This window comes from Colius striatus, chromosome Z (assembly GCF_028858725.1).
Source record: "Colius striatus isolate bColStr4 chromosome Z, bColStr4.1.hap1, whole genome shotgun sequence".
In the NCBI taxonomy this organism is placed as follows: Eukaryota; Metazoa; Chordata; class Aves; order Coliiformes; family Coliidae; genus Colius; species Colius striatus.
Window position 1 is genome coordinate 74,167,370 of NC_084790.1, and position 19,589 is coordinate 74,186,958.

Genomic DNA, 19,589 nt, shown 5'->3' on the forward strand with positions numbered 1-19,589 from the left:
ATTTAAGAAAGCACCCAGTAACCCAAACTAAACATGCAAGATTTGTTAATGCTATGGAACTGTGTAACCTTAGCACTGCCAACTGTTCAAAGACCTTCAGGAAGACTACCTGCTACTTTGCAATTCAGGGTTTCTGCGTTTGAAGGGGAGCTGCAGGTGTTGCTGCACCTTTTTGAGAAATAACAAGAATCAATGAGCTGCAATTCAAAAAGGACTTTGATCAAGCCAAGTGATACGTATTACACGTCAAGCATTGTCGCTGACTGTTGCATGATGGCGTGTTTTTCAGTGAGCCCTTGATCTGATATTCCCTCCCGAGGAGACACAGACATCATGAAGCAGAAACTGATGGCATCCATTCAAATTATTTTGCTGCTTGCTCTGACTGCAGTGCATCTGACTGGTAAGTACAACACTTCCTGAAACACTTATTTTTTAATCGGAACACTTCCTTTAGAAAAGTCAAAGGATTTACCTGATCTATCCTGAACAGCACTGGAGCTGGTTTATATTTAGATTACTTTCTTCTAAAGTACTTTCTTCTTGGAGAGTCTGAAAATGGCTTGAGTCCTCTTTCCTTTTTATGGTATTAATTTTATGATTTTGTGATGGCAATGATGAAAGGCATTCACTCCATCCCTACACACACTCCGTGCTTGTCACCACCTTGGAAATTAGCATCATATGAATAGTAACACTATTAGACACGATAGTATGGATCTTTGGCAAGCCTGGGTTGAAAAGCCACGTGCTTTTCATGTCAAAGTGTACGCAAATTTATGCTCGCTGTTCTTGGTAGAAGTTAATGGCAAGTAGTCTTAATGGGGAATATTCTTAAATGTATTGGCATTATTATGAAACATTAAAATAATTACTGAATAAGCTCAGATTACAAATACACAAAATACTCCATCTAGCCCATAGGTTCCTTCTATTTATTTCCTATCTTACCTATAATTTACCCCAAAATATGTACTAATGGCAGAATTTTTGTTCTGTTGCAAAGTTGAAGGTGAAATTTAATTAATTTATTATTGTGTTAATTGAATTACTTCCAAACTTTTAAATTTAGTTTAGACATAACTGTACAGTTTTAAAGTTTAGATGAAAATTATATTTTCAGTTGAAAAAGAGAAGTAAAATAATTTTAATAGCTGTTTTAGAATTTGAGGTAAAATGTGTCTGTATTTCTGAAAGTTTTTACTCTTTCCTGACAGATTTCTTTTCCAAATTCCCTCCATAGTTTTAAATTTTTTTTGCCCTCAAAAAAATAGCATTCCTTGCTGAATTTATTGTGCTACAATAACAACAACAACAACAACAATTTTTCCACCTCTAATATAACTACCTGGATTTCTGCACTTCCCTAGGTCAATCATATCCTGGAAAGCCTAAGATAATAAGATGCCGTTCTCTAGAAATTGAAACCTTTTCTTGTTGGTGGAAGCCTGGCTCAGATGGAGGATTTCATACCAATTACACACTGTTCTACAGCAAGGACAGGTAACAAGTGGTGTATACATATTCTGTAAGTGACCAAGTGATGACTATGGGAGAATGAGTGACAACATTGCTTTATGAAAGTGTTTTTATGAATCCAAGTTAAATCTCAGGTAGACAACAAGGGCTAAATGAGATGAGTAGCTTTCTCTTGTTGGAGGAAAACATAAGAACTACCAGTTCCAAATCTTCAGCTTGTCACTGCTGAAACTCATCTTGCCTAAAATCACTTTGGTCTAAAGACGTGCTGGGTAAGGTGTTGTTTGTCCATCTTATCAGAAGGCACACAGCTTTCAGCTCGGTGACATCCTTCTCTGAGGAGAGGAAGGAACATCAAGGCACCAGTGGAGCCCCAGGGCCTCCCCTGGAGTACCGAAGGCACATCTTACCACCCAAACCTGGCTGGGCAGTCTGGGGTTAACCCAACTCTGGGCATCAGGCACCACCATGGGGACAGGGACGGGCCTGGGGACAGGATAGGCCTGGGGCTGCCTTGGGGAGACTACGTCTGGGAAAGGCAAGGCTGTGGGGAGCTGGACACCATCCCGACTGCAGCATGGTGAAGTGTGGACCTGGGACTCAGCAGCACATGGGAAGACTGTGAGGAGGGCACAGGCAGTGAGGGCTGCTGGTGCTCTCAAAGCCCTGCCCAAGGACATTCTCTGTTACTGTGCACAGACAGACCTCATCTGGAGAAAATCTATAGAGTCTTTGCTTCCACCACTGTATTTGTAGCCAAACTTGTGGCTCCCAAAATGAAATAAAATCAGATGTGGGTGTTTCATCTCAAAAGTTACCATTTTGGTAAAGTCTGTGAGTCCCTCATCCTAATTAAGAAAATGTGTCTGTGTTTAGCAACTTAACCTGTGCTTCTTTATACAACTACCCTTTTTGCCTGAAAACAAGAGGCATCTGAATATGAACAAGTAAGCAGAGAGGCTCAGAGATTAAGTTTCTTTGAATAAATCCAGTGAGATTTGGAATGCATAAGGTGAAGCCTCAGACTTCCCTGCTTCAATTATATAAATTCCAAATCATTTGGTATTAACTGATGAGGAAAGATACAGCTTTTAATGACGTTACCACCCTCAACAATGATTTGAGAGCTTTTATTTTATGCAAGTCCAGATGTTTCGATCTTGATCAAAACAGAAATTTTAATGAACGGTTAGTCATACCTGTTACAGTCCAAAACAGTCCTGGATAGGAATGCTCATCCATTTCATTAAGTCAGCTGAACATCAAGGGTTGCCAAACACAGCAGACCTGGGCCATGGTTACCCTTCTTAGCTTATGGTCTTTCCTGTAGAGTCAGTCCCCTTACTCCCATCTTTTCTTTGTGAACTGGGACAAAACTGCCTGGAAATTGAGAGTCCTTGTTAGCAGTGCATAGGTGATAACAGTGAGACTAAAGCACATGCTTGAACCATCTCATGGGTGCTTTGGCTTTGGGCAGTTCTTCACACCTGGGATAGGCATCCAGTTCAGCTTTAATTGAGTACAAAAGAATCTCTCTCCTAAAAAAGCCAAAGGCTTGTGTAAAGGTCATAGGTAAGAGATCATGAATTAATCAACTATTTTCTGTTCATAGAATCGTAGAATGGTCGGGGTTGGAAGGGACCTTTAGAGATCATCTAGTCCAACCCCCCTGCAGAAGCAGGTTCACCCAGATCAGGTCACACAGGAACATGTCCAGGTGGGTCTTGAAGCCCTCCAAGGAAGGAGACTCCACAACCCCTCTGGGCAGCCTGTGCCAGGGCTCTCTCACCTGAACAGTAAAATAGTTTTTCATGTGTTTAAATGGAACTTTTTGTGTTCCAGCTTCATCTCATTACCCCTTGTCTTGTTGCTAGATATCATAAAGAGGTGCCCCAACCTCCTGATATCCGCCATTTAGATACTTAATACTAAATATTAATGAGATTATCCCCCTCAGTCTTCTCTTTTCTAGTCTGAAAAGAGTTCCCACACTTCCCACAGCCTTTCCTGAAAAGGAAGATCCTCCAGTCCCCTGATAATCTTGGTGGCCCTGTGCTAGACTCTCTCCAGAAGTTCTCTGTCCCTCTTGAGCTGAGGAGCCCAGAACTGGACACAGGACTCCAGATGAGGCCTCACCAGGGCAGAGTAGAGGATCAATTCCCAGCCTGTCCTGGTGCATGGGGTTGTTCCTTCCCTGCTGCAGAACTCTGCACTTGTCCTTGTTGAACCTCATGAGGTTCCTCTCTGCCCAACTCTCAAGCCAGTTGAGATCCCACTGAATGGCAGCACGGCCTCTGGGGAATCAGCCAGTCCTCCCAGTTTGATGCCATCAGGGAACTTGCTGAGGGTACACTCTGTCCCCTCATCCAGGTTGTTGATGTTGAAGATATTGAACAAGACTGGCCCCAGAACCGATCCCTGTGGAACTCCACTGGCCACAGGCCTCCAACTCAACTCTGTGCCATTGATCACCACCCTCTGGGCTCTGTCATTTAGCCAGTTCTTGATCCACGTCATCATCCATAGTTGTAATTATGATCATGTTAAAAAGCAGATAAATTAACATCTTGCTGAAAACAAAATAGTAAACTACTCCTCTGCCATAGGGCCCATCATGTTCTTTTCCAGCGGAAATACACGCAGAAGATATTTAGCAACTTTTCTTCTTTAGTCAATGTGAATGTGTTTAATTTCTCTTTTAACTTGCTTTTAAACATTTTTTAGAATTGGCTTATGCTGTCTAGAAATTTCTCAGTCCATTCTTTTGTCAACGTATTCCTTTCCATAAAAATGGGGATAAAAGCATTCATCCTCAACAATTGCAGTAAGAATAGCAATGAAGCATTTATGGTAATAGCATTTGATGCTCACCAACACGTTTGCCAGAGGTGGGTTTATATCTAGCTTTGAAGTTAAATATTTCAAATTTCTTTGCTGAACCTAGGCCATTATTCAAATATTATCTGCTTTGCTTCACTTCCTAAGTTTCTAACTTCTTAAATCATTTTTTTTAGTGAAGAAAAAATCTATGAATGCCCAGACTACCGAACGTCAGGTCCCAATTCCTGCTACTTTGATAAAAATCACACTAATCTCTGGACAACATATAATGTGACTGTAATGGCAACAAATGAGATCGGAAGCAACAGCTCAGATCCTCAGTATGTGGATGTGACCTCCATAGGTAAACAGAGAAGAAGGAAATGGAAAACAAACTAGTTGGAGATGTATGTGGTTTTTAATCCCAGAACAAGTAGTGATGAAAGATTTCTTTCCTTGTGATGTGGAACATACTATGGAAGACTGCAGATGTTCTAAAATCTGCAGATGATCTAAAATAAGCAATTTTTATTTATTTTAACACTGCATTTTACTTATAAATCAAGTAACTACATATTTCATTGTCCTTTTAAGTTTGGCTGAAAAATTTACTCCAGTTTCTAGTTATCATAGAATCATAGAATCATAGAATGGTAGGGGTTGGAAGGGACCTTTGGAGATCATCTAGTCCAACCCTCCTGCAGAAGCAGGTTCACCTAGATCAGGTCACAATCATATCCCATGAGATCTGTCCAAGTAGATATTTGAAGAGGCCAAAGTCGGCTCACCCAAAATCCAGGGTCACGGTCCTGCTTTGTTTTCTTCCGTTATCTCCAGTATTTCAATCAGACTCAGTGACAGTTTTGTAGGATTCTTCCATTGCAGATTATGAAACTTTCAAATTAGGATAAACTACCAAATTTGCCTCATGCAAGCACCTTCTGGCTTGAAATCTTGCAAAGGTAAATATAACTACCTAAGCACTCTGCTTTCTGCATACACATAATCTACACATTGTAATGACAAATGTACTTAGTCTTTTTAGCTATGAGCTACCTGACATTTCAATTTTGTAAGAATAGCCTAATGAAATTATGGTTTGTGTTTCTTTAGCCTGACAAATTCAGAGTGATATCTAAGATTTTATGGTACTGTAGTAAAACAGTAGCCAATTAAATGTTACCAGGGAGAAAGGAAAAAAAAAAGCTTATTGTACTATTCCCTTGCAGAAGTGCTGAATGATCTTAATGTGTTGGAATACGAAACTGTAAAGGAGATGCCTTTTCTGAGAGAAAATTAAATCATTAATGGCAAACTTTTTGTTTATACAGTTCAGCCTGATGCTCCTGTGAACCTCTCTCTGGAAACAAAAACATCTGCTAACCTAATGTACCTTTGGGCAAAATGGTCTCCACCTCCGTTAGCTGAAGTCTTCTCTAATTCACGTGTATATCACTATGAGCTGCGACTAAAACCAGAGGAAAAGAAAGAATGGGAGGTAACAGAAGAATATATTTATTGTATAAATGTTCTTTTCAGTGTGGTCTTTTGTCTGGCCTTGGCTGGTGTTATAAATGTGTTCATTTCTCTAAGGACAGAAAAATGAATGAAAGCAAATTTGATTAAAGAAAGAAAACTACTGGAGTAGTTTGTAGAGACAGTGAAATTCAAGGTAATTGTATAATTGTCCTAATGGAATATACTGAAAAAAAAAAATAATTAGTCCATTAATATATTTTTCATTTTCATCAATGTGTCTGTTCCCAAGTGTCACAGTAAGAGACTGATCAATTCGTACAGTGTAAATGAAATCAACATCAAAGCAGTTTGCTGATTCATTAAGATGTAATTAAGCAATATATTAACTATTCAGTCAAGAGTCAGTATCAGCAATACCACAGATAACATTTTTAAGTGCCTGGTATTGTGATTTGATAGATTTATAAAAACACTTTTACAACTAGTCCCAGAAGTATTCTAGATACAGAAATTGCCCTGTCCTGGGACGGGAAGGTTACAAGCACACCTCACCCTCCTGGGAGTGCAAACTTCTCTACTTACTCTTGCTTCTGCGGGAGTCATGGATGCTTTAACTTAATGTGAACCTATGTCCCTTCCTACAGTCTACTAAGACACGCATCAGTAAGAAAGCGCTCACATAGCCACATGCATACAACTAAGTGTGGGATCCTGCCTGCTGCAGCCCCTTCTGCCTCAAGTGCAGCTGCTTACACCATCAGAGGGGTAGGATGCTCACTCTGGCCCAGGCAGATCTCATGATGCTAGCAGGGCAGTTTCTGATAGCATCAAATGAAACTTCAGCTACTGCTAAAGTTTCCAGTCTCCCTCCTGCTGTTACGAATTTTCATGCTTCTTAAATACCGCTGTCCAAGCTGACATTTTTTGTTTCAGAAATCTCTCAGTTATTCTCTAATTACAATTTAATTGGGCTGAGAGTGGTCTTTATCATCCCCTTCAATGTGATCAACTGGGAGTAACTCTCAAAAAGTTTAGGGTGTCCTACTCACACAAGCTACTTCCACTGAACATTCCCAGCTGTTGCCATTTTGCTAGGAGCAGGACACAGTACTCTCACAACTGAGATACCAGGATAAAAATACCATTCTTAAAGTCACAGTCAGATGGCCTCAGTGCTACATGAATCATCAATGCATTAACAATGGAGAGAGCTGTATGTCTTGAAAGACTTTTGAAGAAAGATTCAAAGGGCCTATGAGGGGCACTTAACAATAAATGCTAAAACTATCCACTAAGAAGCATTATACAGAGTTTATCTGTGAGTTGGGCTACCTATAGGGTTCCTTACGTTGTTTATCTGATGTGCTGACTTCCGCATCAGATCCACGGGAGCACTAAGTTACCAGAAATCTGCAATATTCTCAAGGATCCAAATCTCAATGTCACTGAAGTGAGCTTTTCTGTTACATTACTACCTTTGCTCCTTTGTAGTTGTCATAGTTTAAGCCAGCCAGCAACTAAGCACCATGCAGCCACTTGCTTAACCATCCACCTCAAAGTAGGTTGAGGAGGAGAATCAGAAAAAAAGTAAAACTCATGGGTTGAGATAAGAACAGTTTAATAACTAAAATTAAATAAGCCATAATAATAACAATATTATTAACAATAATAATAATCATAGTACTGAAAAGGACTAAAACTCAAGAAAGATAAAGAAGAAAAAAAGCCAACTAAATAAAAAACAAGTGATGCACAGTGTAGTCGCTCACCAGCCACCGACTGATGCCCAAACAGCGATCCACTGCTTCCCACCAACTCCTCTTGGTTTATATACTGGACAGGACATCCTATGCTATGAAACAGCTTTTTGGCTAATTAAGGTCGGGTGTCCTGACCATGCTTCCTCACAGCTTCTTGTGAAAGTTGCCTCTTTCCTAGACAAGCATAGGACATTACCCAGCCCTTATTCTATACCACCTACATCATGCCCAGATCCTACACTTTCCAATTAATCACCACCATTTTTCCTGTCTTTGAGATATATATACATAAATACACAGATATCATGCCCACCCGTTGTTGGGGCAGGATGAGAAACAGAAAAGGCCTTGGCTCTGTTCAAGCACTGCTCAGCAAAAACCAAAACACTCATGTGTTACCAAAAGTGTTCTCAGCTTAAATCTAAAACAGAGCCCTGTACTAGCTACTAGGAAGAAAATTAACTCCACCCCAGCCAAAATCAGGACAGCAATTCACATCTTACAAAACACCTGACTGAAACTCCTGCCTTTCAGAAAGTCAGTCACACAATCCTACTCCTTTATAGTTTATTTGATAAAGTCACCCAATTCTTCATTATTTTTCCAGTTCATTTTCTTTTCCAGACAATATTTGTTGGAGTGCAGACACAGTACAAAGTGATGAGCTTACAAGCTGGGGTGAAATATATTGTTCAGGTCCGTTGCATGTTAGACGTTGGAAAATGGAGTGAGTGGAGCTCTGAAAGACCCATTCAGATACCCAATGGTGAGTGGATGATTTCTGTTCTGTTAATTGTTTTTAAATTCTAGACAGTTCAGTGCTGTGAAAGGTGCTTAAGTGGCAGTCCTGAAAACCCTGTTCCTCACACAGGTACTTCATAGTGACAGAGGAACAGCTTGGTGCATCTTACTGTACTTTGTGTGTAATAGCATAACATCTGCAGCTACTATCACATGGAAATCATTATCTGTGTTTTGTTGTGTTTGAGTGGACACATTAAATATGCATTACATCATATCTTGTCGTCAGACATTTTAGCCAGGTTGTCCCAAATCTTCTTCTGTTGGTAATTGTATTATTGTATGATTGTATTGAAAATGTTTTTAAAATGTCCCATTTTCAGATCTGCCTTAGGCAATTAGGAATTTGGAAAATCAATCCCTACTCTCAATAGTGGAAAATATATATTATTGATGTGGTAAGACCTTATTTGCCACAAGTACATAACTGCAAAAGTTTCAATCACATCAGCATGACTAGCATCATCCTATTAAAAATTTAGGCATTTTCCTCTGCCCTACTCTAAGTGCTTTGCTCAAGTCTATAAAAACGTCATCAGGAATCCAAAAAATTATAAATTGCTCGGCAACAGTAGCCTGAGTACTAAGCAAAATGTCACTTTACAAGGAAATATGAGAGCTGCTTTTTTGTGTCTTTGGAGCCAGCTCAGTGTACATACTTCAGAACAGAATTACTGGCATGGATATCAACAAATGGGCAAACGCACTCTCAATTTTTTTTCCCGTAAAAGACAAAAAAAAAAAAGGCTTTTTTAACTATCAGAACTGTCTTGGAGAAGAAGCAGTTTATGGAGAAAATAGTTTGGAGAGCTGAGTGTATTTTAAATCATTTTCTAGAACCTGCTATGATAGTATTTAAGCACCTCTCATCAGATTTGGGAGAAGAGCCACAGCCAGGGAACAAAACACAGTTCTTCAGCACAGCTGTGTTGGGAAAGGATTTTGAATCTGTGTCAAAGTAGCAGGCTGCTGCCCTAACCACTGAACTACGCTTCCTTTCCAATGCTAATATGAAGCAAAACTTTTACTTTCCTTTTAGTGAACCGAAAAATTATATTTTACTGTGCTCTGCTTGTCATTGTTTTATGAATATGGAGTTGACCCAATGCATTAAACTTAATAAATTAGTTCATTTCTTTTATCTCTTTCAGGAGAATCACCTCCTGAAAAGCCTACAATAATAAAATGCCGTTCTCCAGAAAAGGAAACATTTACTTGTTGGTGGAAACCTGGTTCAGATGGAGGACATCCTACTAACTACACTTTGCTTTACAGCAAAGAAGGGTAATAAGCTATGTGTAATTATTCAGTGTTTGATTGGAAGGACCTGGAAAATCAATCCTGATTGATAGCATATGTTGTTTTTCATAGCATATGGTTTTGTCTGGGTAACATATTCTGGAATAACAGTAGCAGCAACATATTTAAGGCTGGAATAGGATCTCTTTATAGTTTCAGATTTTTCAGGTTTCTGTGAATTTTTCCTCCCAGAAAGACAGACTGCTGTGGAAGTTGCTACGGTGTGGCAACTGCATAATGTTATGCAATAGAAATGCATAGTCCTGTAACTCTTCACATGTGCAGCCCCAGAAATAAAGCTTTCCAAAATGACCAAATACTAACAATTTCATCTTCTGATAATGCTTATTTTGCACAAATAGTCATAGGCTGTGAATGCCTTCTGGCTTCTGTAGTAATATTGGTCCTGGAACTTAAGGGCTAAACATTCATTTTAAAGGAGTAGTCAATATTTTGTTTGGATCCTGTGAGCTATTGGTGATTCACTCGACACTACTCAGCCTTGCACTGACCTAGCTGGGTGCTAAACTCGTGTATTTGTCAGCTGAGAGACAGATATTAGTGGAAAAAGACAACTGCTGGTCCAGCAAACTCAGGGCAGAGTGTGAGGTTCACATCCACAACTTTTTCTTTTGTTATTGTGCATCTCAGAGGAGCCTGTAAACAAGTACTACATACTCAGCTTTCTCTCCTATCCCTGCACCCTTTGAGAAGCTTGGAAATAAATTTGGAGGACAGGCACAAAGTAGATTTTGTTGAGGAACAGGTGTTGAAAAACCAAAATACATTCCAGAAGCACATTAATGTAATATGCAAAGATCGTGTAAATGAGCAACTAGCAATGCCAATACTCAGTTTTTAACAGATAGGTTAGAAAACTTCACTTTTTCTGGCTGTCTGGAACCTGTAAGAGCTATGCAGTGGACAGTGGCAGAAAAGGAAGAGCTGCACTCTACTAGCCCACCACTGCATTGAGAACAGCCTAAATTCTTCAGGCTTTGTACTCTTTATTTTGAGGGAAAAACAGTACAGTCTCTGGAATTGTCCAATGACTCTTTAGTCTGAAACCAGTTTTATGATTTTCTTCACGTTGCCAGGCATAAAAAAATCTGTTTTAGTCTGTGTAAGCTAATCACTATGATTCTTTCCTTTCAGAGAAGAACAAGTTTATGAATGTCCAGATTACAGAACTGCAGGCCCCAATTCATGCTACTTTGATAAAAAGCACACCTCTTTCTGGACCATATACAATATTACTGTGAGGGCAAATAATCAAATGGGAAGCAATGTCTCTGATCCCCATTACGTGGATGTGACTTACATAGGTAAGAGATAAAAAGTTATTTTCTCTGGACCCAGGTAGTGAAGTGGATTGTTCACTGGTTGAAGGGAAGAAGGCAGAGAGTTGGCATTAATGGGATTAGGGTCTAGTTGGAGGCCTGTATCTAGTGGAGGACCTCAGGGGTCAATGTTGGGACCGGTACAATTCAATCAATCAATGACCTTGCTGAAGGAACAGAGGGCACTGTCAGCAAGCTTGCTGATGATACTAAACTGGGAGGAGTGGCTGACACACCAGAAGGCTGTGCTGCCATTCAATGAGACCTGGAGAGGCTGCAGGGTTGGGCAGAGAGAAATCTAATGAAACTCAACAAAGGTAAGAGTCTTGCATCTGGGAAAGAAGAACTGCAGGTACCAGTACAGGTTGGGGAATGAACTCCTAGAGAGTAGTGTAGGGGAAAGGGACCTGGGGGTCTTGGTTAACAGCAGGATGAGCATGAGCCAGCAATGTGCCCTCATGGCCAAGAAGGCCAATGGCATCCTGGGGTGTATCAGAAGGGTTGTAGGCAGTAGATCGAGAAAGGTTCTCCTCTTGAGATCACATCTGGAATACTGTGCCCAGTTCTGGGCCCCTCAGTTCAAGAAGGACAGGGAGCTGCTGTGCAGGGCCACCAAGATGATGGAGTGGAGCATCTCCCTTCTGATGAAAGAATGAGGGAGCTGGGGCTCTTCAGCTTGGAGAGGAGGAGACTGAGAGGTGATCTCATTAATGTTTACAAATATGTAAAGGGTGGGTGTCAGGAGAATGGAGCCTGTTCTCTGTGATGGCCAATGATAGGACAAGGGGCAATGGGTACAAGCTGTAATATAAGAGTTTCCAAATAAACACAAGGGAAAACTTCTTCACTGTTCAGGTGAGGGAGCACTGGAACAGGCTCCCCAGATAGGATGTGGAGGCTCCTTCTCTGGAGACGTTCAAAACCCACTTGGACGAGTTCCTGTGTGACCAATATTCTAGGTGGTCCTGCTCTGGCAGGGAGGTCGGACTGGATGATCTTTTGAGATGCCTTCAGTGATTCTGTGTGTGACACAAGAGTTTTAACTCCATCTGTTCTCATATGGAGTATTATAATCCAAAACTTGTAAGAACAAAGATGATCTTGTGTGGTAAAACAATGAATAATTCATTGATTACCCTGATGGAACAAATTGATATTCATACCTGTACTATTTTATTTTCAAAGGCAGCCTAAAAATGCTAAAAGCTTTAAAACTGTATTCAGATAACCATTTATTGGTTTTCCATATTTCTTTCAGACAAGCCTTAAGAAATGTAATCCAGCTAAAATCTTTTTCCACTCTACCAGTAACTGAAATGAAATTGATCTTTTAACTAATAATACTTAAATTAGATAACATAGAAGTAGTTTCCAGACCCAAGAGAAGCTGAATTAGTACTTTTTATAGCAGTTCACTGACAACTTCTTTTCTCAGACTTTTTCCACAGAGTGAGTGTGTACAAGTATTTCCGTTTTTTTCTAAGGGAACAGAACATTATCACCAATAACCATTTAGTTATCAAGGCTGACTGCTAATAGTCTGGCAACTGGAAAAGGGCTGCTGGAGAAAAGGCTGTACATTTTATCTCCATGCCCTGACTACTTACTGATGAAGCTTTGCATCAGACAGTGGTAAAATACATGTACAATATGCAGAAGCTCTACCTCCAAACTGAGCAAGCTACAAGCCTGACTGTAGCAGAAACCTGCATTCCATTTTCATTAAATGTAGGCATTATGCTGTTGTGTTTTCTGAATGTAAAAGATGGGGAGACAAGTTTAATCAGCTATATCTGTGTTTTCCACATTCCGAAGTATATCTATCTCCTTTGATAAGATTATGGTACAACGTGACTTTCATAACACAGCATTAAAGATGTTAACTTTGAAGTATAGTGGTGGGGGAAAGCAACAATAAATGATAATCTAAGAAAAAAAAATTCTGGTAATAAATGATTAAGGCAGATCTCAACATGAACTCAGCCTGTTTACTGTTCTGCTTTTTTTTTCTTGAAATTCATTAATTCATGCTTATTTTATCAGGAAAGTCTTCATCTCTGTACTTTAGCACCAGTTCTAAATAACTAGACACAGTGCAGGAGGCAACTTATCGCTCACACCATTTTGTGTTTCTTCCTAAGATTCAAGGAAAAAGTCATTTAGACCCTTATTGTCAGTTCTTAATTGTCAGTTCTTCTATTTTAACAGTACAGCCAGACCCTCCTGTGAATGTAACTCTGGAATTAAAAAAGCCAATAAATAGAAAACCGTATCTGGTCTTGACCTGGTCTCCACCCCCACTAGCTGATGTCAGGTCTGGATGGCTTACCCTTGAATATGAGTTGCGACTCAAGCCCGAGGAAGGAGAGGAATGGGAGGTAAGGATATCAAACATTTTTGCTAGGTGTTGTTTTCTGATTCATTAGGTTTTGTCAGACAGGTCGCATGCCTGAATGTAATGAAGCAGGCACACAGAACAGTTCATCATTTTTCAAAAGTGCTTGTGTGACCTACAATTTCATACTGACAGTACTGGTGTCTCAGATGCTGTTGAGTGATAGTAGGTGATATAGTACTTATGTTTAATTGTGGCCATTATATGTTAATCATATTGACATTACACTTTAGATTGTTCATTCATATTCAGTCAGGTTTCTTTTGAGGTAATTTGTTCTTAACCACAGGTAACAGAGAGCTCAGTGACATTATATAAAGTAATTTAAATTGTACAAATAGCCATTAGGTGATAGTTGTCATGGCCACATGATAATAATAACACTTGTCTGTAGGCATGATCTGCAACTCCAAGCAACTGGGCTCTAGCTATTGGTATTTGGTTGCATCCCCTCCTTGTCTGCTGCAATGCTTAGCAGCCATCTCTGTACCTCCTCCTTCCTTTCTCCTGCCCTATTTGCCATGTGCTCATGACTTGTTTTTGCAGTAGATTAACTTGCACAGTGTGCCAGTTCCAGATCTCATTCCCAGTGAATTCTGTTAGAAAGTTGAACTGTACAAATTAAATAAATGTACCATTATTCCATGCCTGCACAACAGTTCTTAGGAAGCTATTCATATACATTCTATATTCCCAACTTGGCTATCAAGTCTTAAACCTAGCTGTGATTTTTGGTAGAAAATGTTACAAAAATGCATTTTATGAATTTAATTTCCAGACTATTTTTGTTGGACAGCAAACACAATATAAAATGTTTAGTTTAAATCCTGGAAAGAAGTACATTGTACAGATTCACTGCAAACCAGACCATCATGGATCATGGAGTGAATGGAGCTCAGAAAAGTATATTCAGATCCCTACTGGTGAGTGGCCAGGCATCCCTTCAATAACTGTTATTACAAAGGAATTGATGTAGTACTTCTGTTAGCTATTTGTGCCACCTGGGCAGATTGACATCCCATAATTTCCCTATGACAGGTAAGAAGATAATTGGTAAGGTAACTGAATTCTCAGCATCCCTGCACCATACCTGATTAGCATTCCCTTTTATTACTTGTTAGAGTTAAGAAGATGAATAAATTTCTTTACTTGTACAAACCACATCCTTTCTGTTTATTGCCTCATTTGTTGTCAGGTTGGTAGTTTTTCATTAAAAGAATACTGGTTAACATCATAAAGACCGCTACATAGTCAACAAAGAGTTATTGCTTTCACACAATAACAGCTCTTCATTACTCTTTATCCAGAATGAATTTGAAATAAACACCTCAGTGTAAAAAGTGTTGCGTTACAATAAAAATCCTTTAAAATATCTAGTCCTAGATCATTAAACCCACCATGTAATTATCTGTATTATGTGTTTTTGGTAAAGAAATTGCTACACTAATGACATCACCGAATTTGAACCTAATTTCCATAACAATATTTTCCTCTTCATACATTTTTGTATTAGTTTTCTGGGAGAGTTTATTTCCTACACAATGCCATTAAGAAAAAGTATATATACTACCAGATAATACAATGTTTGTTGAAATCCATCTATGTTAGTGAAAGCCTATGAAACACGAAATTTAGCAGCTCAGGCCAATTTTTAAAATGAATGTTTTAAGATGTTTTTGTATGCTGACTATGTATAAGGTAGATGTGTGTCTTTAAATAATTCTGTTTGTTCCCTAGACTTTAGAGTAAAAGACATCGTTGTGTGGATCATTGTTGGTGTCTTAATGTCTGTCATATGTTTAATCATGAGCTGGGCCATGGTTTGGAAAGGGTACAGGTAAGTTAGCAATTTCACAGCTACGTGGAGTTTAAAATATCAGCAAAATTTTCAAAACCAGATCTCTATCACTTCATGTCCTTACCCTTAAGTTTTGTGTTCTCTTAGAAGCAGTAACCTACAAGTATTTGACTTCAGATTTGCAACTGATAAAATGGTATTTCTGTCCATTTGGGAAAACCAGCTAAGTTCTCAATCGGTAAAGACAAGTCTCTGTTAGAACTGACCATCTCGGTTAGCCATGCAAGTATGCAGCAAATGTCGTTTGAAGTTTCTCTGCTCCTGTAGAGGACATGCCTTTTGGTTTTGCCCCAATTTCCCAAAGAAAGCGAGGTTCTGTTACGTGGTTGTCTTTCTGCCCACCTGTCAGTCAGTTCTCCAAATAATTTATTGGAGCACTGGCAGATCTCAGTCAGAGACTTGTACAAGTTTTGGAAAAAATCCTGTCCAAGTAGAAGAAAGAGGTAGAAACTGTTGATGGAAAAAGAAGCCATTTATCCTAAGTCTTGTTTGGGTGACAGTCAAGTATGTACATGCAGGCCCCACTAGTCCTCTTGAACTGTGCCCCACCTAGCTGTTTCATGGCCAGTGAGGAAGTTACAGTGATATTAGAGAACTGGAGGTTAAGGGACAAAGAACAATATTCCACTTGAGTAACTTCTGTACTGTTCTGTTTCTTATAAACGCATCTAAGTGTAACTTGAACTGTAACTTGATTTCTAAATTACCTGGCTTGAGAGGTAGACAGGAAACAGAGGTCCAAAAGAGAGGTATCAGATATGGGAGAAGCATTTAAAATGTTAAAATGTTAGTCACTTCCTGACAAAATGGAAACATAAATAGACACACAAGGCCTGTACTTACAACTTGTGTATATTTGGTTGGGGTTTTTTTCAGAATGATAGCATTCCTTCTGCCACCAGTTCCAGGACCAAAGATAAAAGGCATAGATACACATCTGTTAGAGGTGAGTACCACTGATAACAACAGAAGAATTGACCATTACTCGCTTCTCCAAATAACATACTGTCAAACACAATTACTGTAGTAAAGTATAGAACAACTCCAATTAGACAAGTGACACTTTGAGACTGATTGTGTGGAGGGTATTTGTGAGTCCTGACTTATACTAGTGGCAGAAGGGCAATTGAGGGCAGGGTTTGTGACCACAGCTGTTCCCTGGGACCCTGCAAGACCCTAAACCTGTATGATCTTCCTAAGTAGTTCTGGTGGAAGTTGCTTACAATCACCAGCCTCTTGTCTTGCTGAGGAAGATGGGACATGGCCGCTCTATAATTCTTCTCGATTTCCTTCTCATTAAACCTGCCAAAAGCTTCATAGTCCTCCCATTTTAGAAACATTAATTCTGGGATTGTGTCTCCCCAGTGAAGGAACTCAAGAAATTTTTTTCTGTTCTTCCACTGTTTTCTGAAGCAGTAGAAACCCAGTTTACTTCTAGTGATATAACTATTAAAGTATTTGTATATTAAATATTTAGCTGTTTCACAAACGTTCTAGTCAGATAAACCCTAAGGTTAATGGTTAAAAAATGGTATATTCTATATTATGCCCTTAGACAGGAAAATCTGAAGAACTATTGAGTGCTCTTGGTTGCCATGGTTTCCCTCCAACGTCTGACTGTGAGGAACTACTGATAGAATATCTGGAGGTAGAGGACAGTGAGGATCAGCAACTCATGCCAAGCCGTGACAGTGGCCATCCCAGTAAAAATTCAAAAATGATGCCCAAGGAGACAGACAGTGACTCGGGCCGAGGGAGCTGTGATAGCCCTTCTCTGCTTTCTGAAAAGTGCAAGGGGTCCCACGCTCTTCCATCAACACTTCAAACACAAGACATAAGAGGTGTTCAAGAAAATACAGGAGGAAAAGGGAGCTGGGAAACTCAACCTGTAGCATCAGAGGAGAAAATGCTCCTTTTTAACAATGAGAGCACAAAATCATCCACATGGCCTGCAGCTCAGCTACCTAATAGTCAGCCTCCTCTTTTTGCCTACCACAGTACTGTAGATGCACTTAAGGTAACACTGCGTACCACAAATGTGAACATTGCACCAGTTTTAGTGGGAAATGAAGACAAGTGTTGGTCACAGTATCTTGTCACTGAAGCTGTCCATGGCAACAGGGAAAAGCAAAGAGAGATGGAGAATTTGCATTCCAAAACTGACCAAACCATAATGCAGGTCAAACAAAACAGACCTAATGAAAAGTCACCTTTTTTGCATCCTGAACTTATGGATTATGTAGAAGTTCACAAAGTCAGACAAGATGAGGAGCCAGCAGTATTACTGAAACATAAAGAAAATTGTGGAAAGACTGAAAAAGACACTGTTCCGGGAACCAGCAAAGAATACACCAAGGTTTCAACAGTTGTGGACCATAACATTCTAGTGTTGATGCCAGATTCACGCATCCAGCACACATCTGTGTCCCAAGAACCTGCAACAGAAATGTCTCAGAACCTTTGGCAAAGTCCAGCTGAGAAAAATACAAGCTACTGCCTGACAGTTCCAAGTGAGAGCAAGAGAGAGACCAGTGGATCAGAGTACATGGACCCATCTTCCTTTATGCCCTCCTTTAAATAACTAGTACTGAGTACAGTACCTACTTAGTGGTGATGTACAGTGAAACAAAAGTATGTAGGAAATAGTCCCTTTGAAAAGCCTAGCCTCAAATATGTATTATACCAAGAATAAAATAAACTGTTGGTTGAGGTAATAATCATGGAAGTAAACCTTGGATCGTTAACACAGGTAGATGAGGAAATGGATATTATCTGCCATGAAAAATGCATTATAAATCAGTTATTCAGCTCTGCAGATTTTCTGTTAGTTAATTAAACCTGAGGGGATACTGCGGATTCAACAAAGATGAAAATTGTTACAGGTCGGTCAGCATACCATAGTGATCTGAGTAATTCCTGGAACAGATAAATCATTGCACAATAGCATTCTGATCTGCAATGTTACTTTCTTCTGAATGCATTGTGACACTAGATTATGGTTTTTTTGTATTTTTTCTCAATCCTTAAGGAAAAAAGAGCTCTGGCAAATCATGTAGAGAATATATTCAACAAATTACAGTAAAGTAACAAATCCTTCTAAATATATTTTTGCTTTGTTTTAGTGACAGGAAACTTTGCATCCCGTTCACATTCTCATCCAGTCAAATCAAACATTAAAAAAGTATGGGGACAATATTTGATACACTGCCTTACTGTATATAATATACAATGGTACTTTAGTATGAGCCCGTATGTTTAACAATGTATTTTAAAAAGGCTATTTTTCTATTACCAAAAAAAGCAAAATAAAATATTTTTTAATTTCCCAGTACTATTTAGCTACTTCAGAACTTTTCTGTTTCCTTCTGCTGAGAGAGCAGTAACAAGCAAAGCTACAGTTTCTATATAAAGCATAAAACTAAACTTTATACCAATTAAGAATAAGAAGTAATTTTTAAACTATATTTCTAATATATTGCAGATATATTACTAACTGTAAATTATTTATTTCACATGTTTTTTATCACCTGTAATTATGAAATTAAAATAGAATCTAGGTTTTGAGAGCAAAGCTTCTTTCCCACTGAGTTTGTAGTTTCTTGCCAACCACAAATGGAATGGTGTTCTCCCGCATCCTCAGACATTGCACTTTTCTCTGAGCCTGGAAGGCAATTTTTAAGTTGGATTTTTCGTAATGAACTTATCAATATAAGCTTTGGAATTAAGCTTCCAAAGTCAAACATAAAGCTCTGAGTAAGAGCTCTGCTGAAATAGTGGTGGGAATGAGGAAATGACTCCAGGTACCTCGGCTGGTCAGATGTCCTCAGAAAGCAGTGGGAATAGCGAGGATTCCTCATATTCCATGTAACCAAAGGTAGAACCAAATGTTACTGGAATGACTCCAGACTTACTGTGGTCTTTTCTTCCTGAAACAAAAGCTCAGCTCACTCCAGGAAAGTATGACTAATGAATACTGGGCAAGTATTTAGCCAGTATGACTAGCTTCAGGGGATATTTGAAACATAAGGTAGGGGAAATTGTAGGTGTGAATGAAAGTGTATTTACGACAGATTAGCTCTCTTCTATTCTTCTCCTTCCTCAGTAGCTTTCCATTTCTTCAGCTTCTCATGATTTTATGGACTGAGCCAGGCTTCCTGCAGTTTCAGGTAACCTGCTGCAGAGCTAGACAAAAGAGACTTTCAGGTTTTGAAGGTCACAGAGGGCCACAACCTAATTTGGCAAATCACATTCTTATGTTTCACCTTCACGCCAAGGAACCACTGAAGTACAGATCAAGAGATGAAGTTGAGCTATCTAGCCTTTCTGCTGGCAGGACTTTATGATATAACTAATTCATG

At 39.3% G+C, this 19,589-nt stretch overlaps 1 protein-coding gene across 1 annotated transcript; it reads left to right on the plus strand.

Annotated features, from left to right (window-relative positions):
- The first annotated feature begins 333 nt into the window (after window positions 1-333).
- PRLR (prolactin receptor) lies at window positions 334-17,812 on the plus strand. Its single transcript, XM_010199477.2, has 12 exons — window positions 334-403; window positions 1,371-1,503; window positions 4,494-4,663; window positions 5,631-5,797; window positions 8,163-8,304; window positions 9,491-9,623; window positions 10,794-10,963; window positions 13,187-13,356; window positions 14,152-14,296; window positions 15,111-15,210; window positions 16,108-16,177; window positions 16,787-17,812. Exons 1-12 carry the CDS (start codon window positions 334-336, stop codon window positions 17,810-17,812), a joined length of 2,496 nt encoding a protein of 831 aa, XP_010197779.2.
- The last annotated feature ends 1,777 nt before the right edge of the window (window positions 17,813-19,589 follow it).